The sequence below is a fragment of the Electrophorus electricus genome, chromosome 3, assembly GCF_041902795.1.
Source record: "Electrophorus electricus isolate QZ-2024a chromosome 3, ASM4190279v1, whole genome shotgun sequence".
In the NCBI taxonomy this organism is placed as follows: domain Eukaryota; kingdom Metazoa; phylum Chordata; class Actinopteri; order Gymnotiformes; family Gymnotidae; genus Electrophorus; species Electrophorus electricus.
Genome location: NC_137499.1, coordinates 32,894,380 through 32,912,386, shown reverse-complemented (window position 1 = coordinate 32,912,386; position 18,007 = coordinate 32,894,380). Strand labels below are relative to the sequence as shown.

Sequence of the window (18,007 nt, the reverse complement as noted above, 5' to 3'; positions counted from 1 at the left end):
TCCTCCCCTGGACAATAGAAGTGCGAAGAGCGGAGCATACTCGAGAAGGGAGTGGGCATCCGGAGCACCGCGCGATTCGGAACACTCTATGCCATCCCCAAAGGAAACATGGATGAACGGCTACTTAAAGAAATTATGTGATATTGCCGTAAGAATGTCACCACTGCATACTTCCCGTTTCTTTGTGTTATTTATGTTTTTCTGCAATGTTTGTAGGACACTAGCGAAATCCCTACCGGAGCAAGGAACAGTTGGTGAGTTGTGGGCTACTTTGTGATTTGGCACGTTTGCTGTTGGGATTGTGTCATCTGCACTCGGCGTGAGATAGCTAATCTCTTATGAGCAGCGCGATTACTGTTGGTTTACCGTGATCAGTCCACAACGCAATGTAGAGCCACAAATTATGTAACCGCGATATTCGCGCATTATGAAGTTTAACACGCAAGAACGAGCCTACGGACATCAGTGTGTTTCATATGAAAGTACAGTTTAGAAACAAAGGATTTCAAATCGGACGGCCCTCTGTCGACTTCAGTGTGTTTTTGCAAATTAAATATGGCTCAGTATCATATACCACTAATTTAGCGAAGCTCGTTTCATATGGCTAAAACATTTTTATTTGATTTAAATATGGTGTTTTATCTTTAGGGTTACTCACCCTCCCGATTGATGACAGTTTGGAACATCTACCTTAATGCTGTCTTGTCTGCCTGTTGGTCTAGTTATTCTGTTCTCCAGAATTATTCTGTTAGACCAAACCTTTCTCGAAGTGAGACACTTATTCCCGGGAGTTTATATCATTTGTCACCTTAAACGGGACAATATCACTTTTTTTGTGTGCTAATTTTATGATGTTATGCTTGCCGCTGTCACGATTAGCTAGGGTAGGATCGTCTCCGGCGTTGTTTCTGCATACTCTTACAAGGACACTTAATCCTCTATCATCGTAGCAGAATTTTAATGTGAGTTTTAACCTATTTCCCTGTGGCTTGTCTTCCTGTCTGCGTTTACGACCGGTGACACTCGTGTCTCATTTTATTGCGGTTTCAAGCATCACAAAGTAACCGTAACCACGCATATATATATAATATATATATATATATATATATATATATATATATATATATATATATATATATAATATAAAATATAATATGCGCGCGTCGTCATCGATTATTTAAGACGATATTCTCCAGTCTGGTCAGATATATAATTCCCTTTGAAGTGAACAAAGCTGCAGGTGAAATTACGAGGCCGAGTCAGAAGGAAGTTAAACTTTCTATAAATGGGGAAGACCTAACTTCTACAGGTATGCACGTCTCCTTTGTCACTGCCAGTATACTAGTTGGAAACAGTTTATAGTTGAACTTGATGTTGGGTGGCACCTTACCTCGGTCAACACTGACCCTAACCTTTGAATTAATTAAATGAACAAAATTTTGGGGTGGTTATGTTTATGCAGGAGACTGTAATTCTTTCGTCAGGCAGTGTTTAACATGACCAGATTTGTACGTTTAGAGAAGCTGTCAGCTCTTTTGCTGAAAAGCATGTCGATAGGAATTCAAATGACCAGCTTCCATTTGTGTAGATTTAATTTAAGACTGAAGCAGTATAGTATTAAAATCAAGTGTTGTGCAGTGCAAAGTGATGACCTGCTATCTTACTGGTTTTTTTTGTGTGTGTGTGTGTGTGTGTGTGTGTGTGTGTGTGTGTTGGAGTTGGAGGGGGACATTTGCTAAGTCAGCCCAGGCTTTTGTATATTTAGTCATGGGTACATGCTGCACTTCTAGACTCTCATACATATTTCTCATTTAGTTGTTGTCACATGGATATGGCCTGCTCATTGAGTGATAATATTATTCAGCACAATAGCTCATTAGTTTATTAAAACAAGATATGTTTTCTAATGAACAATTTTTTGTCCATTTAGTTCTGATGGGGGGGTCAGTATCTTAATCTTGTGCTCATTATGCAAGGAGTTGATGCTTTAGTGAGGATCATGTTTTACACCAGCTGCACTAGTTCTAGAAATCACAGAAATCTCTGCATTGAATTCACTGACTGGTGTAGCCTACAGGAGCTACTGAAGGACTACACTATATGAAATATGTAAAGAGTCCTTAACCTGAAGGGCCTGTTCAGTCTCTTCTCTTGATATTAAAGATGTTTTTTATTAATATTGATCAGTATTGATTTCCACTGGTCATTTCCAGAACTTTAATGAGTTCAATCTTCACATTTTAGTAAAGAAATCGAAATTCAAAATAGCATTCAGAAGGAGATTATGGTTCTAGTTGCTTGAAATCAAGCTAATGTTTTCGCACGTGGTTTCCCTTAAGGCATAACCAGTAATTAGATATAATTCGCTTAGTATTCTACACAAGAGTGTAGCCTGGCAATAAGATGACTACAAGTTTTTAAAGTAGCAAGTAATTGAAGATCATTTTACACAGAAACATTTTCTTTATTATATGGAAACCAATATCCTTTTTCGTGGAAGACTTGAAATTTTGCTGAATTTTAAATTGGATACATTTTAGGTTTTAATAGGATGTAATCTGTTAAATTAAACAGTTGCTTGGTCTGAAAAGACATGCAATTCTTGCTTGTATTTGTGGAGATGGTGATGCAAATCTTGCTGTAAATCATGTGCAACTTGTCAGAGCAAACATGCACTTCTGCATTCCAGTCAAGCATACTTGATTAGATGATGTTTTTCTGCTGAGAATAACTGTACCAGTTTACATAATTGCTATTTGCTATTGTCACTGCAATTAATTCAGTTGTCTGTACCATTGGTCACATGAGGTAAATGTGATGCTTGCTGTCCAGCATTATATTATATTAGGAACCTCCTAATGCCCTAATTAGATACACCTTCCTTTCTCACCACATATTTAGTACAGTGCAGCCTGAATCAAAAGCTTTGATGTTGTGTAGAGTAATGCCCAGGCCTCACATGTCTTGTGCTAACATTCCCAAGGCATTTTCTGGGGCATGAAATGTTGTTATTCTTGGGGTTTTGTTGCTGCATGGTGATGCGCATGACCATCCTAATCAGCCTGACACCCAACTGATCCTCCCCTGCCTCTGGACAAAAGCCCCAAGAGGGAGGAGCTTGGCTGGGGCCTAATGCAAGCTGGCCATCCTTCAGTGCATCTGACCAGGTGAACTGTGGCACAGATTCCAGTCATCGCCTTGTGCTGCTAAGACCTGTAGCAGAGGACACAAGCTGCCAGAAGCGTCAACTGCTCAGAAACAAAATGCTGTTTTGTTGTTGTCATGTAGTCACATCATGTGATTGGGGACATGTAAGCCCACCCCCTTACGACTGCTCTCTGAGCTTCCATTGAATTTTTACAGATCCTCTTTAAAGGAGAATTACATCTGTGTCTCATGCAGGCAGTGGAGTTGCCATGGCACTGTTTGCTGAGAATCTGCTCCAGCTCCTCACTTTTGATTCTGCTATTCTTCAGGACATAATGGCTGCATTATGGCATGCCACTCTAATTGAATGCATTCACATTTGGAGCCAGTGCTTTTGGAACTTTGCTTTAAAGTCCCACTGAAATGAAATCAACAGTGTTTAGAATTATGTCTAATGCAGATAAGTTTGTAGGCATTCCTACAAATGAATAATTAAGCAGAATGATTGAATAGGAGAATTTTTTTTCCTGAGCTCAGTTGTTGGGCAGCTCCAGGTGAGGGATATAAGAAAGTGTTCTGTGCTTGCTAGTCCTGAATATAGGGGCTCTTCTATCCTAATCCAAAGCCTAGCCAACAGATTCAACCATTGCTTTGGTCTGCTTTTGTCTTTGATCACTGGCCAATTTCTGAACAGCCTCAGTCCCATTAAGACCGATTCACTGGTTCCTGATGGCGTTTTTTTTTGTGCAAGCTTTCTACAACAAACAGCCAGGGCTCATGTTTGTTCTGGAGCACTGGAAGTCTGTGGTGTGAGCACAAGAGTTGCAGGGGAGTCCCTGTGTGATAGGCCAGGGCTTTGGGCACAGCTCGGGTGGGTTCAGCTTTAGGGAATGTGCATCTGGCCACGAGCCCAGGCCCACTCACCAATTCAAGGAATCTCCCCACTGCTAGCCGAGGGCGTCATGGAGGAGCAGAGAGGCAGGACACTATTAGCCCAGGGCATCACGGAGGAGTAGAGGGGCAGGACACAGTCTGACTGACTGTTGGGCAATCTAACCTCATGATGTTAGAATGTATACTGTCCTCTGACTGACTGCCTGGATCACTCTGAATGCTATTAAGGATGCTATTAAATGACAGTTGGTGGTGGTGTTTTTATGAATGAACTGGCATGAATGTTTGAAATATGAGGCAGAGAATAAGATGAATGTGGTTACGCACTTCCTGATTGTAAAAGGGTGCCACAGCTGTGAACTACTTTGATTTCTAATGGATTGTGTACATGTCAAAGCAGTCATACACGATGCGGCTAAATGCCAAAGCAATTGCAGTTTTGCTGGGGATATTTCCATGTTTCTCTGGCTTAGATTACTTGTGACTGTGTGTTCTTTTACATAAACATAGGAGCATCACATGCAGTGCCCTGTGAGAATGCCTGATTTAGAAGGTAGCTAACTCAGTTATAGATTCATGGATGAATCTTCAGAATTTGCAATTATTTAAAGTTTGTGAAAAGGATTGAATGCAAGTGGTCTTTGGATGAATAGCTTTGTTACACATTACAGAGCACAGTCCAATCTCTGCTCATAACACAAAGCTGTAGTGTAAACACTGCCCTCAGCATGTCTTTCATTTTGTCATTCTTTTTTGTTTTCATTTAAAATTGGTCAAATTAGATTTGTGCCTTCATTGATCATTCTGATTAAATAATCTTACAAGTCATGATTCTAACTGTAAAATTATATTTAAAGTTTAAAATGTTTGCGGTGAGTAGTTGGGCACAGGCTTCATCCTTAGTGTGCTATGGTTTTGGTCATAATGCCCTCATGTCTTCAATGTAGTGGTGCCCTTCAATGTGGCTTCAGGCAGTGGTACCTCAGTGGTTAAGGTACTTGACTTGTAATTAGAAGGTTGCTGGTTCAAACCCTGCCACTGCCAAGTTGCCACTGCTGGGCTCTGTGCAAGACCCCTAACCCTCAATTGCCCAAGTTTTGCTCAGTCATAATTGTAAGTTGCTTTGGATGAAAGCATCAGATAAATGCCTTAAAAATGTAAATAAATAATTTAAATGTTCTGTTGGTGAATGGTGCAGATGGTCCAGGAGTCCTTGCACACTATCTGGCCTGTCAGAGTTGAGTCAGGTCACTGCTGCACTCTTTTCTCCCAGAGGAAATGTAAATTGTTTTATGAGGCACAGACATCTTTCCACTTACCAAACCCTAATCGGCACGTCCTGAATGAATAGTTAATGTAAGTTTCTGATGTGTTTCCTGTATGATAAATTGAAACTAAAACTAAAAAACATACAAAACCTAGTTTAGCAGGATTTTTTTTTTTTTTTTTGCAGTGTAAGAACATTGCAAGAGCTAAAAATGGAGCCAGTAAGCCTACAATGCAGGTTTTGGTGGATGGCTATTATATAACATGCAAGTCATCTGAAGACCAGTTTGGAGCCACCTCATGAGTTTGCATGGATACATAGGTGGTCATTTCCCATCAGTCTCCCTTATAAGCAGCCCCAGCTTAGACCATTTTGCTTTTAACACCTGAAGTTTCTACATGCATTGTCTTTTTTTTTTTTTTTTTTTTTTCCCTCAAGTAAACATATTGAAATATATGTAACAGCTTATTAAAGATATTAATAGACGCTCATAGAGCTTAGTATATGAGCAAAGTGGTAAATGCCAACCACTGGAGTGTACTCTATTTGCTGCCATTTTGAGTTTCCTGAAACCATAGGCTGGACTTTTAGGCCCACTCTTCAATGTCTCCTGGCAGGATGTATTTTCAACACTATTTCCTCCTTGAAGTTCCATGATCATCAGTAATCTCTAATTCCTGAACATGCTTTTCTTGCATACTATCCTAAGTTCAAAACAAAGAAATTCTGCAAATAAAGAAGTGCAAAGTTTAGTGCTGTCTCTTAACATGATGACTTTTTGTCAGATTACTTTGATATAAGGTTTTTTGTGTCTGTGTGTGCATGTCTCCATATTGTCTAGTTGTGTCCCCTGGATGCGTTTGGTTCATTTTTGTTTTAGCTATCCTGATTTCTTTGTAGAGTTCTTGTGTAATTTCACAGTGGAGTTGAGTAAAGCCAAACTGATCGGTGATTTTACAGGGAGGTTTCCTACACTGCGGCAGAATTTCATACACTGCAGCAATTATCCCAGCATTGCCGTCGTGACTATTCGGAAAATCCCTGACATGCTTGTAAAACATGCTCCCTGATTCCAACTGAGTGGTGATGCTGTGTTTTTGCCCACCATGCAGAAATGGAGCTGTAAACTACATCACCTCAGTCTTGTCCTGCTAAGTGGAAACCAGGCTGGTGAATAGTGCTGGGCTGGGGAATATCCTGCTGATGGCTTCCAGCTGGAGCACAGGGGAGGCAGCTGGAGGTGATTCGGGGTGATTTATCTGCCGCACGCTCTATCAGACTCGGGGCTGTAGCTACAGGCCCTCGAGAAGAATGTGGGAGTTTGCCTGGAGTGATGAGGAGAGGAGACTGAGAAGGCTACATGAAGAGGAAGAATGCACAATACTGACAAAATAATCTGTTTGTTAGAATGTTACATACTATATTTATAACGTGCCCTGCAATATATCATGTTGGCGAAGCCTGGATGTAGTAGGTTCAAGAATGACCTGAATTATTTAGAACAAAACTATTTATATGAATGCGGTAATTCATTAAAACACCCACACAGCACTCAGCCAGAAACTTTGAGATTTGACTGGATTGTTAGAGGGCTACTTTACATATCAAAGCCTTCTGAGATATTAGTAATAGAACTTGGTGTCCTGAGTACTGACCGTGGGTTAATGCATGCAGTGCCTTCCGGTCTGTGTGTGGCAGCAGGGCAAGGTCACACCAGCCTCTTTATGGACTGTCATCTTTGTATGGCTGAATACACATGTCCTGCTGTCTAAAGAAACAAGACCACCTTTTGCTTGATTATTGGCACCACAAGCATCTGTGGGAGATCTGTTGGACATGTTGGCAGTTGACAGGGCCCTTCAGTGCAGGGCAGGTCAGCCATTTGCCACTTGCCCGTCCCTATGAGATGTGTCTTTTAAAGTAGATTTTTCCATTTGAATTTCATGAAACATTTGCATAAAGGAATGTCCTGACTCTTAAGGGATGTATTTTCGGAGGTCTGGCATTGCCGGTAGATGCCAGCCAGATGCTCAGGTGGACCATTTACAGAACAGGATTATGACAGAACGACTTTTGTCCCACTAACACAGCCCTTTAAATAATCCCTGTTTTGTTTTAATAGATTGTTTATTGACATAGGGAGGCTGTAGCTGGATTTGCTGCTGCTGTTCTCCAACTGGCGTAGGGAAGTAAAGGAAGGCCCTCACCAGTGCTACATCCTGTGGGTGGTGCGTTCAGCTGAGCCACGCATCCCAGCTTGAACAATGGACTGGAAGTGGAATCGTGTCCAGGAAATGCTGACTGTGAGCAGTGTTAAAATGAGCATTGTTTAAAAAGCTGACATGGTTAGCCCCTTGGACACTCTGGAAGGCTTCAGGCTTAGCTGAATAATAAACAAAGCAAGCATGTCATCTATGTCTACATGGTTAAAATGCATGAAAGGTTTTTTATCAATGAAAGGTCTAAAAAAATGTCCCTAGGTTTACATGGTCCACATGTATCAACATTCACATTTATATTTTTACATTTACAGCTTTTAACAGATGCTCTTATCCAGAGCGACTTACAAAAGTGTTTTGTCATTTATTCAGACAATGCATCCTAGCCAGTACAAATAGTCCAAAATACCATTTAAACAAAACACTGCTAGTTACAGGAGTCAATGCTGATACCTAGAAAGAAAGAATTACAAAATGAGCATAATGTAAGTGTAATATCAAGCACCAATAATTGCTGATACCTAGTAGTACAATTCAGGATATTTCAAGTCATTGAGATATTTCAAAAATTGCTAGATTAGTGGTCATTTAAATACTATGCATCTTCAGTGTGTGAGGAACTCTGCTGTTTGGAGAACCAATGTAAATTTATTCTACCATCTGGGAGCGAGGACAGAGAAGTGTTTTCATGTTTGTCTTCCATGAGACTTGAAGGCCGATGTTTCAGATCAAGCCATAAAATAGGAATTCTAGGGGCACAGGTTGGGCTTGCCTCATCTAGGGAGAGACTGGTCCATTCTTGGCTTTGTATGCAAACATCAGCATTGTAAATCTGATATGAGCAACTAGTGGAAGCCAGTGAAACGAAAACAGCAGTGAAGTAATATGGGTGAACTTTGGCCGATTGAAGACAAGCCATGTTGCTGTATTCTGGATCAATTATAGGGGCCTGATGGTCTGTAGAGGAAGATCAGCAAGCAGTGAGTTGCAGTGATTAAATCTTGAGATGACCAGAGACTAGTCAAGCAACTGGATAGCCTCCTAAGAGAGAAAGGCCTCCCAAGTTGCAGAGAAGAAACATGCCTCGGTCAGGTTTGAAATATGAGTCAAGAGCAATAACTGGTCATTCAAAATTACACAAAGTTACAAATTCACTTTAAGTATTACCATATTTTCTCAGTCATAGACTGTGTAGAAATTATATTCAACTGACATGTATTAGCATATCGCCTCAGCAACAAACTGTACAGAAACTGGGCCTTGTGTGAATGAGACTCACCCAGCGTTCTTCGCAAGCACTAGTGTTTACTGTGGTGAGGAATGGTTTTGCTTCAATGGTTAAAATAAATGGTTAAATGTTTTTTCTTCAATGGTTAAAACTTTTTTAAAAAAGGTAACTGATTTAAAAAGTATGTGTATCCGCCTATGTAATAGATGGTAAAATGTCCTTTATTGACATTAACCTTGGCTAAACATTTTCTGTAACTGCTTTCATAGCAGTATATGAAAAAGTATAAAACTGAACTAACGTATTTTTTTTTCATCTACAAAAATATTTATTGCCCATGTTTAACTATGTACAAGGAGCATAAAGATTAAATCAAAGAGGATGTAAACTTGTGTTCAGGAATTGTAGGCCCCCATTTTCCCACAACTCGCCTGCTGACGCCTTCTTGTATCCATAGCAACCTGCATCAATTGACCCATTAAGAATCAAAACAAGAGTTTCTGAAGGCCACAGGCACATGCTAGAGTGAAGAGGATAAATCGATGATGGCATGAATGGATCTGCTTTAGCACTCTTAGGTTTGCTGTATGCACTCTGTGGGTGGGGACTGTGGAGTTTGAAGCCAAATTTTAGCAATGACATTTAACAGGCATTCAAAATCCTTGCTATGGTTTTCTCTGCAGTCACATTGTGGAATTAATCTTCAGTTTTTCACACTGAGAGTTCAAGTAAGATGAATTTAGTCAAGAAACGAATGTGACAAAGATGTGAAATAAGCGTTTCCATGCTCTATTTGCATCGTTCATGCTGCGTCTGGTAGATTCTGGTGAGATGAAACGAGTGATCATCATCAGTCTGGACACCAAGCGCAGAAGAATCTGGTGCAAGGCCACATGCTTCAGCTGTGGGCGTGCACTGTCAGTTGAATCTGGTGCAGAAATCCTAGGATGCTGTAAGAATGTTGTAGGGCACAGTTCAGCTGCTCTCCACGGTGACACCGCCCCATCCCCCCTCCCGAATCTGTAAACAACACAGATTGTGAATTGGCCAGTTCAGCAGGGCACAGATGTCTAAACACAGCATTGCCTTTCTCTGCTATCTGCTCTATGTGGGCCAGCATGTGTTTAGCATAACTGTCAAGAAAAGTGCCAGTGACATGCTGCAGAAGTTGGCCTAGTCCTTGTTGTTATAATCATGTCACTTGTTTTACCCTCACATAACTATAGAAATTTTCTCGTGTTCACCAGCAGTAGATGAGGGATATACGGGGCACATATTGTTGGTCTGGCTTGTAAAGTGAGACAGAAGTATTCAGAATCAATAAAAATTGTACTGCTTGTTAACATTTTAAGACTCTAGGCTAGTGCTAGTCAAATCTAGACCTCAAATCTAGTCCTGGATTTCGTAGTCCCTTGTAGTTGTTCGATTTATTTAACTGGTTGGCCACTTTGTTGTCGCACCTGACTCCTAGGTCAGGGACCTTGATGATTATGATTTGAATACCTCTGCACTAGGCTAACATATATTACATAGTATGCCATGCTATGCAAAGTTATATATTCTGTGTGCATTTTCTTAATGGGTTTTATCTTTGTTCCTGCAGAAGTGCTGATTAAAGTCCAGGTCTTTGACAACAGTGACCTTTCACCTCTAAAAGAAGCTGCAGTTCAGGTGTATGGAAACCAGTCTACCTTGGCATCTGGCCTGGCCGGAGAGGATGGCATCATCAGGGTTACCTTTTTGTACCGCCCAGGGTCCTGGGTCATTGTTGCAGCATCCAAATATGGATTTGTTACTAACTCTGCCCCCTGGCACGCCGGTCGCATCCCTTGTAAGTAATAATTCTTATTCCCAAGAACATTTCTACAACATTGAAAATCACTTTACATTTTTGGTCATGATTTTAACTATCCATTGCATTTGTGTATTTCACAGAATAACTGACACTCTGAGAAAAATGTATCTCAGGATTGTTAGGATTTTAGCTCCCCTTTACTATACACTCTACTATACCATTATACCACTGATGCCCAAGAATCATCTCTCCTCATATTAGCCATTTCATTACTATAAACAGCATGGATATTAGCTTTACTGTTCATTAAACCAGTCTGCTGCATGTATTTGAAATACCCTTTCACCATCTAGAATTTGAGAAGTATATAATGTATATAATCAAATCAAGTTTATTGAATCTATGCTTTGCATGCAAACATTAAACCGAAATGTTAAACAGTGCTCCTACTAGACATTGGATAGTCTAGGCCTGTGAGACTGGCCTTTTGACTTTTGCTGGTGTAACCTCTCTTTTGTGTTTTTTCATTTCTTGACAACCTGGCAAACTTACCTTTTCATTCAATCATGTTTTCATACTTTTTTTACAGTAGTAATTATGCAAACTTGTGCCAGGTTTGAGGTTCTGAAGAGAAATCAAAGGGTATGAGGCACAAAGAACTTCAGGCTTCTGAAGAGGTCATTAAAATGTTTGCTAGGCCTGAAGTGCTTGGCTGGCTGGTTCTTCCCGTATGCCTTTCCTTCACTGACTCATTGCTGATGCATCCAGTTGTCAGCTCTGTCAGATCTCTTCCTTCAGCTCCCCTCCCTACTGCTTCTCTCCCTGTCTGACTATGCCCACTTTGCCTTCACACCCTGTGCCTCTTAAGCAGCTAAAATCAAGCACAGCTTGAAACTGTCAGTGCCAACAGCTGGAGACCACTTAGTTATGCTGACTCTAGTTTTAGAACAGGCAGCCCACCCTGAAAGACTTTGGGCCAATGGGGTGCTGTGCATAAGCATCTCTAGTATGAGTTCACTCCACTTTTGGGGCATTACACACATACCAAACTAATCCCCACTCCAGCCTCCCCAAATTAGGAGAGAGGGCCATCACATGGACACGCTCACCATACATGGACACACTCACCATACACTACTGCATGAGAAGAGATTTCCATGCCATACTCAGGGAGTCCCTCAGCATTGACATGCAGTAATGTGGAAATGTTTGTGCTACTTGTGTTGTCATATCTTGATGTGTATGAGTAGATTATATTATATATTAAATTATATATCAGTTCATGAAACTTGTTCTGGAAGCAGTGACTCTGAAGTCAGTGTCCAGACGTCATTCCAGCTTCAGATGAAGCTGTGTTGTTTGCTGCATTCTTTACTCCAGTCATACTGTCAACCTCTATCTTTAGAGGTTTTAGAGGTAGTTTGCAGAGTACTAGATGCTTTGTTGGATAGTCATTTGATTTGAAGGTGGATGCCTGGGTTCTTAGTTTCACACTGAGTGGAGTCAGTTAGGGTAGGAGATTCTATACAGCTGAAGACTGCAGAAGCACGTTTTCCCCCAGAAACACTTTTCTTGACAGAGCTCACCATTTTTTTTCTATTGCTGTTGGAGTGTGCTCTGTTGCCTGTTTACAGTTATACCCATGGTAACCTCAGCTACGATGTGGATTCTCCTCATTGGTCACCTTATTCATCTGTGTCCCACATGTCAAAGACTTCATAGCGTCAGCACCACTCAGTCAGCCTATTGCAGTGTGTTCTCTACAATCCAAAAAAGGACCGTGTAGGACTGACAGTGAGTTTGGTAATAGTGTTGGTGGAAAGGTGTGTGTGTGTGGGGGGGGGGATGTGTGTGTGTGTGTGGGTGTGGGGGGGGGGGTGGACGGACAAGAGCTTTCAGCAACAACATGGCAAGAGGTATTCAAAGAAGCAGAAATGGGAGTGTACAGAAAGGGGCCAGTGAGTCGCTGTTTGATGCCCAACCTTTGCTGAAGGAAATGCATGGATCCTACATCCTACCCCGCCGCAGTCTGCCTCTCCTTCTTGACTGAAGTGGAGGACAGAAGAGCAGTGTCTTGGAGACTTGGCTGTTCTTCCACAGCCCTGGAAACCTCAGTGAGTCACACAGAGTCAGGGAGTGAGTCATCTAAGAGAGAAAGAGCAAGGTGCAGTGACAGAGAGCTGAGATGTGCCCTAAGAGATTCCTTTTAGACATGTTTGAACCATAGCAGCTCTTTCTTCTTTAGCTAGATCTCCTTTGCTAAATGGACTCATTTTCATTCTTCACTTCATTTTCATTTGGATTCATTTTTACTTGCCTTCCACTCTGGTGTCCATAAAGGCATATACAGAGGATTCTATCCCACCAAGTATTTTCTTTCCTGAAACACTCCCTTTTCTGTTCTGTGTGCTGATTTCTCTTGAACATCAGTCCTGACATCTCACATCACTTTCTCTCCACACATTTTTGTTGTTCCAGGCTGAACTCTCTCCATCTGTATAGCCTGTTTTGTTGTATTCTCTGAGGAAGTACATGTGTTTATATGTCTGCCTTTTTTCTTTTTTTCTTGTACCTACTGAGTACAATATTGAAGAGAGCAGGCTGCCTCCTGTCCTGGGCATTGGTGCTTTTTGTTTCAGGGTGTGCCTGCCTATACGTGTGTTTGCACACATGTGCAAATATATGCTTATGCGTATTCATGTGCATTTGTATGCTTAAGTAGCCCATGTTCAGCTTCTCAGATGTAGTAATTTTAATGTGGGTGGTGAGTAATTCTGAAAATTTCATTACAGGTCTTGGAAATCATCCTCCATTAGTTCACATGAACAAATGTGATCAGCATGATCTCTAATCAGTATAATCACTCTTTACAATGACCATGTTTAGGTCATGTTTATATGTGGCTGCATGTTTATATGTGGTCATTTGCTTTATCAAGATAAAAACAAATAATAGCTGACTAGCGATTCAATACTGACATACAAACCTGAAACTGTCTGGGTATAAGTATATGATCAGGCTGAGAGATGTATATGTATATGTTAAGTCTGAGTAAGGGTAGAATGCCTGCTTGGTTTGGCCAATGGCATTTCTACGAGGGTTGGAACACCCGTGGAAGCTAGGTATTGATGTTTACTGCTCCCAGCATGCCCAGGGTTCTTGGGGCTCTGCCAGCCCACTTGTAATGGCCTGTAGAGAGCCAAAGGAATCAACGCTGTTTGACTGCCAGCCAGTTTCACCACTCAACAGGCAGTAGATTATACAGTATGATGTGACTGTGTGAGGGAGCAGGTTAGTCAGTGAACTAGAAGAGCGATTTCCTTACTTCCTTGAGCAGAGAGTCCAAGGGGGCACTCACAAGTGCACTAGTTTTTCAGACATGCCCTACACCAGATAATATTACAAGCTTCCCTGTAGTCTGTGTGTGTGTGTGTGTGTGTGTGTGTGTGTGTGTGTGTGTGTGGTTTTTGTTTTTTGGGGTTTTTTTGCATGTCAGTGTATTGCCAAAAGCTCTTTGAAACTGAAGCTCAGTTTCCAATATAACATCAGTTCATTTCTCACTGCTTTGTGGTGACTCATTTGCTCATATTTCTCACACATGCCGGCATGCAGCAAAACCACAGAATTAAATGTAAAACAAAAAGGTCTTTGATCAGCTGTCTGTTTTAAGAAATAATAAAAACATGATGTTTATTAAATGAATACATTTTGGAAAACACCTGTTATTAAAAAAAAAAATGCACGAAGGGGTAGTGAAATGCTCTGGGTGAGGCTGATCCAAAATCTTGAGTCACAGAGTTATATCTTATGCTGGAACAGCATAATAAGAGTACGGAAATTTATTTATTTATTTATTTATTTATTTTGCTCCTGTCCTCTTGTAGTTGACAATTTATTGACAATTTCTGAAATATGAAATATTTCTGCAGATTAGTCTGACACTACAATACACTGAATTTGTAATTTGTGACTAATACTATTAACATGTGACTAATTTTATGGATCTCTCTCTCTCTCTTTCTCTCTCTCTCGCTCGCTCGCTTGCTCTCTCCCTCTCTTTTTCTCTCTTTCTCTGCCAGTGTATGCGTCGGTAAGTCTGTATCTGCTCCCACAGAGACCAGCCACTCTGCTACTGTATGACGATGTTGTGCAGCTCCTGCTGGGCTCTCCGGGTGAGTGCTACTCTCTGCTCAAGGAGCTTAAACCACTGGCCCACTGCTCCAACCACTGCATCAGTCACTTTCTCCTCATTGCATTACACATGGTGCTCAGTTAGGTACCACTGCTAGACATTTGGACTGATGCGTGCGGTTACCTAGAGGCTCTGTGCTGGAGATGGCAGCTGCCAGCACTGGATGTTTCTGTTCCAGACTGGACTCTGAAACCAAGTGATGGGGATTGCATAACTAGCAGTACAGTCTCCAGAATTTATATCTGTTGCACTTGCAATTGAAAGGTGCTGATGTGGCACACACACACACACACACACACACACACACACACACACACACACACGTATATAAATAAAACGTGTGTGTTTTTATATATGGATTTTTATTTATATATATATATATAAACACGTTTTATTTATGTGTATGCGTGTGTGTGTGGCTTTCATGTTCTTGGCCCACAGGTAGCCAGTGGTTTGCTGCTGGGAGTTATCGAGGTGTGAACAATAGTGCTTGGGTTTGCTAAATTGGCTTATTATGATGGAGCTCAGTAATGACTCTCAAGCATAGAGATATGATCCAATAGGAAAGGAGAACTAGAACAGAGAAAACCCTTCCAGTATGTTTAAACTGTATGTACATGCCAGCGTATAGTTGACCTTAATGATTATTGAAGATTTTTGGTAAGTCTGTATGCTGTTTGTGAATTATTTAGAACTGCAGGGCTTTGAGTTGGGGACGGCACATGCTATTTCATCAGGTTCAGGTTCTCATCTTCATTGCTCCAGTGAAGGGGTTGGCAAAGAAGGTGAAATCAGTGTAATCTCTTTGCAAGGAAAACTCCAAAACATTTCTTTATCTCATATATATATATATATATATATATATATATATATCCCCCAACCCACTGTCTCTGTCCATCTGCTTCCTGACACGGATCTTTTTCTCTGATCTTAATGAGAACTGCAGGAGCTTCAGGGGACTGCACCTGGCACATTAAAACCTGCAGCGATGCTTTTTGCAACTCTGAGCACTTTGCAAAGCTCCTTCTGGAGCTCTGGGCCATCACAGAGCAGCTAGCAGAGCTCTGGGCCTGCTGCAGCTGAGCCACTGAATATCTGAGTTGCTGCAGCAGCCCTGAGTAATTGGGGTTGCTTGCCTGACTACACTGATTGCTGTTTATTGATTATAGTTGGTCTCATTTAAAAGAGACCACTGTACCCTCTTTATTGACAAGATGCCTGCTGCTTGCTCTCTGCTGCTCTGGGCAGAGGACCTCTCAGGCCATAACAGCTTCACTGTCACCCCCTCATTTAAGGAATGTTTTCTGCTTGTAAAACAGGAAGGCATTTTATCATTTTAATTTTAATAGTTGTGGACTAACTTTAGTGCCAATAATTTCATGTTGATGATTTCTTAATATTTTCTTTTTTTAATATAAAGATGCAATAGGCAGGTATTTTTGCTGTCTGATGTAACATTTTATCAATCAGCATAGAAAAGTCCATGTAACATGATAGATTGAACTGTATGAATGAAGCTATAGATAAACTATAAAAAGTATGACAGGCTGTGTGAATACATATGCTAGCAAAGGGCTCTTACATGGTTGCTGAATGAGGGTTTGGAGTAGATGGAGAGAGATTAGATCCTATTTGAATATGTGGTATTATCTCGCATTGAAATCCATTTCCATGGCAACTTTGGCAGCAGTAGTAGGGCACATGTTTATAAAGAGAAAGGCCAGACCGAGGGCTGTTAAAATGCAGTGCATCTCCTGCATGGGGGTGTATGGTGTCTTTCAGCATGTGAAAATGTCTTCAGCTTTTGTACTTAACATGTTTTGGGTCTGTCCTTTTCATTAGACATGTCATCACAAGAGTGACATATCTATTTTAACTGCATTCCATTAACGGGGGCGTGCCTTGTATTCCCACCATCACATGCATGTTGAATTCTATCCCATGTTGGCCCTGCTCCAGTTCTCATATGACCCACCAGTGTGTTAGTCGGCTGGGTCAACATCAGGCTTTGCCAGCAGATTTGGTATCCCAAACAAAAATATGATTAAATATCAAAAAGGACAGAATGCAAATGTAGAGATAGCAGCTATAGCTTACCTTGAGACTTTGTACTTTCATGTACATGACTGTTGCATGGGCAACTAGTTCATAATTGCCCATCTGAAAACATCCTACTGAAATAATGGGAATATGGCAGTTCTACTGCTTATAGAGTCATTATTGAATATTATGCACATTATGTACTAGGATGGGGCTTGGGGTTTTTACTCTGACTGCTCATTTTACAATAAAAATACATCTAGTATTTGCAATATATATTATCAACCATTTTTCCAGCCTCACAGGCTGTGACTAGCTGTGCCCATGCTCTCAGTTCTGTGTCCAAGGCCAAGGTCCTGGCTCCTGTCCATGTTCCAATGCAGACCCATAGCAACCGAAAAGAACAGGCAGTGCCTTCACACAGTGACTCATACACCATGCCAGAGTTTTTGATTGGCACACAGGCATTGGGGAACTTTGATAGCACTTAGAAACTGTGAGGTTACTAAGGGATAAGGGATTAATCCCATGGGACCAATAGCTAGAAAGTGGTTTTTGAAATCAAACCAAAGAGCAGTAAAAGTGTATGTCCAGCATTCAGATCCCCAGAGAGATGCTAGGTTGGACAGCTGCCAAGCACCGACACATACACAATGCAAATAGATAAGGAGCTATAATAGCTATAATTCATATTCACAACTCTGGCTACACGGCTGCCCAAAATCACCTCAGTGGCTTTCTAATTTGTAAAGTTTTGGCGGTGTGCCCAAAGTGGCTCATACAAAGAGTGCAACTTGGCAATGGTGAACAGAAAGCAGCACAACAGACTTCACTTCATGTCTCAAATGAGGTCAGATGTGTTTGGGGGGGAAATAGCACATGGTGGTATCTAATGAGAAACAATATTATGAAACAGCACTTGAAAAGATTTGCAGTGAAGTGTTTTATTAAGGTCAGCAGAAGTTTTAAAAAATACTGTTTAACAAGCTTGGTGCCCCAAAACTATCTTTAAAAAAGAAGTCAGTGAACGAGGAGCAGTTTGGGTTTTTTTTATTTAAAAATGTATATAAAGTGGGGGGTGTATACGCTGAAATCATAGAGACTGGACATCACTGGCAAAGGACAAAGATTCCTTTTCTTAATAAAATAATTCTGTGGTATAGTGACTAATTGTTATGCAACCACCAATTTAAATTTTGCAGCATCTTGGGACTTGCGCTTAATT

The 18,007-nt window shown here is 41.0% G+C and overlaps 1 protein-coding gene across 1 annotated transcript in view; it reads left to right on the top strand.

Annotated features, from left to right (window-relative positions):
• The first annotated feature begins 34 nt into the window (after positions 1-34).
• fam171a2a (family with sequence similarity 171 member A2a) overlaps positions 35-18,007 on the top strand; it is a 31,677-nt gene continuing 13,704 nt past the window's right edge. The window contains exons 1-3 of the mRNA XM_027003397.3: positions 35-254; positions 10,359-10,586; positions 14,630-14,722. Coding sequence (XP_026859198.3) covers positions 89-254; positions 10,359-10,586; positions 14,630-14,722 — 487 coding nt within the window. The 5' untranslated portion in view covers positions 35-88. The remainder of the gene's footprint in view (positions 255-10,358; positions 10,587-14,629; positions 14,723-18,007) is intronic.